Source organism: Austrofundulus limnaeus, unplaced genomic scaffold, assembly GCF_001266775.1.
Source record: "Austrofundulus limnaeus strain Quisiro unplaced genomic scaffold, Austrofundulus_limnaeus-1.0 Scaffold162, whole genome shotgun sequence".
In the NCBI taxonomy this organism is placed as follows: domain Eukaryota; kingdom Metazoa; phylum Chordata; class Actinopteri; order Cyprinodontiformes; family Rivulidae; genus Austrofundulus; species Austrofundulus limnaeus.
In genome coordinates, this window is record NW_013952564.1 from 357,057 (window position 1) to 361,265 (window position 4,209).

The following is a 4,209-nucleotide window of genomic DNA, read 5'->3' on the forward strand; positions in this document are numbered from 1 at the left end:
ATATTTATGTTTGTGGTTGTAATGTGACAAAATATGGAAAAGTTCAAGGGGTATGAATACTTTTGCAAACCACAGTAGTTCAAAGACAGATATCATAAAACAGGAGTGGTCAAATGAAACCAAAACTACTGTAGGTCATAAAACTTTTACAAAACCAAAAACAAAAACTATGACAAATACAATAAGAGGCAGAACATTCCTTGAAGGAATGCATATTACTCGTTTCCGTTCATGCAAAAGTTTTAGACTATCATCTTACTATAAAATATGACAAACTTTTATGTATTTAGGACAAATCTTGAAATGAACAATTATGTCCAATTCAGGAGATATTACAATATCTATAGCAAACAAGCTACTTCTCAAGATCTGGCACAAACGTGTAGCGTTCAGAGCATGTGTTGGGGATGACTCTCAGCTACCACATCATATTTTAGCTCATTATTTCAGGCTGAGTTGTAACCATGTTTGTCTTTTCTAAAATCAGTTTTCTGTGGCAGCCATCTTGAATTGGGTTGAGTCCAAATAGTCTGTGGATCTAGTGATTAATTTCTGCATGTTTCATGGAAGCATCAGTCCAGTCTTAAATAATCTGCAGATGCTGAACCCATGGAGAGTCCTTAAACTGTTAGCTAAATTGTACCGTAACAATATTGTCTTAGCAGTGCTGTGATTAAACTTTGGTTAAGTGAGCTGTTTCTCAGTTTCATATTCCCCTACGCAGGTTCATGGAATTGCAAATGACACCATCAAATTTGTCCAAAATATCATCAATACAGAAATCAACAGTGCCACTGACAACCCTGTATCCTTCATTATCTTATCAACTAAATACTTAATCTGCTTTTATATTAGAAATCAGCTGTACTGTTTGTTTGGCTTTAATGGAGGTAAAAGATGGTGTTTGCAGAACGAGGCGAGACCATTTCGGGGGGAAATTTCCATGGTGAATACCCAGCAAAGGTTCGTGAGTGATAATTATAATTTGGTATTTGCTGTGTGTCATCATGTTTTAAAGCCAAACTGTCCCTCCAAGGCTCTGGACTTTTTAGCCATCGCAGTCCACGAGCTGGCCTCCATCAGCGAGAGGAGGATCGAGAGGTTGTGTAACCCTTCCCTGAGCGAGCTGCCTGCCTTCCTCGTCAACGAGGGCGGCCTCAACTCCGGCTTCATGATTGCCCACTGCACGGCTGCTTCTTTAGGTTGGTCTGTGAGTGGAACCAAGTGAAGAGCTTGTTTTGCAGCTTAATGGTTGTATCAGTGTTTCCTGCTGTTCAGAACCAAAGAAAAAAAAAACTCTTGACTCTCTTTCAGTTTCAGAAAATAAAGTTTTGTGTCACCCGTCCTCGGTGGACTCCTTGTCCACCAGCGCTGCCACAGAGGACCATGTGTCTATGGGAGGCTGGGCAGCTCGGAAAGCCTTGAGAGTCATAGAGCATGTGGAGCAAGGTGAGGTTCAACATGTAAATGTGTTTTTATTATTATTTTAAAGAAAGGAAGTGAAAAACTCAAATAAAGATAAATACAAATGTTAAATTCAGGGATTGAATGCTTTGAAAATCCAGTTCAAAATGACTGAAGACAATTATTCCTGTAAGTAAGCTAATCAAGCTACGAGGAGCACCATTTTAGGAAGGGTTAGGCCAGTGTTTCCCAACCTGTTTTTCTTTAAAGCTCCCCTTTCTTACTTTCAAGCCAAGTAGACGAAGATGAACATTTTCAAGTCTTAAGTCATGGTCCTCAATCAGGAAAGGGAGGATTGTCACCTTTGGGTTGCATGAGATCTACTGTCCTGAGTGGAGGGGTTCAAGAGTGTTGGGGTCTTGTTCATAAGTGGTGGTAGAATACCATCGACTGGAATGAGCTGGCTGAGGAGACCTCCAGGACTAGCTGGAGAGATCAGTCAGACAGAAAGAATCAGTCACATCAGACCATCACACCAACTCTGTAACTATTCCTGGAAGTTTTTCCACAATATTTTTCTTCTGTTGAGCATTTCTGAGGTTGGACACTAAACTTGCACCATAAGCTAGCAGTTTTAATTCCTTTTCATCCCAAAGGTGCTCAGTGAGGTTGAGGTCATGGCTGTGTGTGGGTCAGTCACGTTCTTCAAAACCTGAACTCATCAAACAAGGTCTTTATAGTCTTTGGGCCGCTGTGGCTGAGTGGTTAGAGCAGTCACTCTCTAATGAGAGAGTTAGGGCTTTGATAACAGCACAGTTCAGTCACAGGTCAAAGCACCAATCAGTCTCTACCGGTTATCCAGATTAGCTTTGTAGAGATATAATAGAGTGCTGTATAAATGTGTGTGAAAGGTTAAATGAGGGCACAGATTGTAGTGAAAATCACCGAGTATCCTGATTGGATAGTGACAACACTGTTTGTACTCCAGGATGGTAACTGGTATACTAAATGAACTGTAGTTTATAGTGCCTAAGTTGGAAGCATGAAAGTGTCCAAAATGTCTTAGTCGGCTGAAGCATTAAGATTGATTGTCCGGAGATGAAAGGCTTTGCCCAAACCATAACCAAAACCCTGTAAGTTCAACGACAAACAGGTGCAGCCGAACACACCAGTCCCTATGATGTCTCTGACAGAAGACATGGTAAAACCTTGAAGTCCACCTGATTAAGCTGGATCAAGAAAGAGCGAAGTTTTACCTTATTGTTCCCTTGACCCGAACTTTGTTAACCATCAGAAGATGGTAATCTTTAAAGTAAGTTTTGAATGCATAAAAAGTTAATGTTTCAGGTTCAGGTTTCAGTAACTATGGTTGAGGTTTTACCTGAACGTCAATGGTTAAGAACTAAATAAATACTTTCATGTTTTTGATCTAGAGTCAATAAGTAAATAAATGTAAAGCTATAGGTTTAAATACATTTTGGTGTTGCTGTTTCTTTCCTTTTTCTTGTTTCGTGAAGAAAATACTGCTGGAATAGACCTAAGACAAACTGCTGTTGTATTATTTTTTTCTTAAAAAACAGAATTAATTTGGTTCTATATGATTTATAAATCCATTTTAAATCAGTATGTGTTTATAAAGTGAATTTAGCCCTGCTGATTCACACATGATCTATTTTAATGGATTTAGTACGAAACATTTGTTGTTGTTTATTTTCTTAAAGTGACATCAGATGTTGGTTTTATTTGATCATGCATGTATTTAAAGACCTTGTTGCATATTTTGTTGAAGTGAAGAGGTGATTTCTGTGATCAGTTCTTGGTATAGAGCTGCTGGTGGCCTGTCAGGGTATCGAGTTCCTCCGCCCACTTCGTACCACCACCCCGCTGGAGAAGGTCTATGACCTCGTGCGCAGTGTGGTCAAGTAAGTCAAACAGATGAGGCCAAGGTACACGGCTTTCAAACCACCGACACGATGCTTGGTTAATTTTTATCCTCTGTCATCCCTGTGCTCTCCTGCTGCCAACAGACCGTGGATCAAAGACAGATTCATGTCTCCAGACATCGAAGCTGTTCACCGTCTCATCCTGGACCAGAAGGCGAGTCCTGCATCATTTAGAAAACCAACATAGGGTTGTGAGTTTGGAACTGATCTAAACTGCTTCTGTACCTCGCAGGTGTGGAATGTGGCCAAACCTTACATTGACAAGTACGAGACAGAATACTTCCCAGAGTCCCGGCCCGTTTCTCCCACTGCCTTCTCCCTGGAGCCTCCACCTTCTCCGAGGAAACGTCTCCGGCACGAGTGAAAAAAATAACTTTTTTTTTCTTTCTTCACTGTTGCAACAACTACAACAATTTTCACTGAGGAAAAAAAACCTTTTTGATGATTTAGATTGATGTGAAGATGCATTATTTGGCCTCTTCTTGATTTTTGACAATACAAATTGATAGTATTTTTAAAAATGAGTCAAGCAACATATATTTCTGGTGATAATTTTTCGATGTATGAACACATACTGCATTAAACCTGAACTAATCTACTGTCTTTAAAATTAATTTTAATAATGAATTGCATTTTGCGTGTACCTCAGACAGCCACTGCTGGCATCCTTCTGGTGTCGTCTAATTTATGTCTGAGAGGAAGTTTTCACACATTCATCAGTGCCCGATGTTTATTTTGCTTTAAAAATCTGGTGTAATTAAATCAAATCTGATTTAAATGTTTAAATGTTTTCATTTAGACAAAATAAAATAAAAAATAAATGCTATTTTTTGTCTGGTTTTACACATTGATTTATATATTG

General features: G+C 39.2%; 1 protein-coding gene across 1 annotated transcript in view; it reads left to right on the top strand.

Moving 5' to 3' along the window:
* The window catches only part of hal (histidine ammonia-lyase), a 12,245-nt gene extending 8,047 nt beyond the window's left edge, over positions 1-4,198 (top strand). Inside the window, exons 14-20 of the mRNA XM_014017139.1 lie at positions 725-805; positions 898-963; positions 1,037-1,202; positions 1,315-1,449; positions 3,218-3,326; positions 3,432-3,501; positions 3,580-4,198. Of these exons, the coding sequence (XP_013872593.1) occupies positions 725-805; positions 898-963; positions 1,037-1,202; positions 1,315-1,449; positions 3,218-3,326; positions 3,432-3,501; positions 3,580-3,711 (759 nt within the window). The 3' untranslated portion in view covers positions 3,712-4,198. The remainder of the gene's footprint in view (positions 1-724; positions 806-897; positions 964-1,036; positions 1,203-1,314; positions 1,450-3,217; positions 3,327-3,431; positions 3,502-3,579) is intronic.
* The last annotated feature ends 11 nt before the right edge of the window (positions 4,199-4,209 follow it).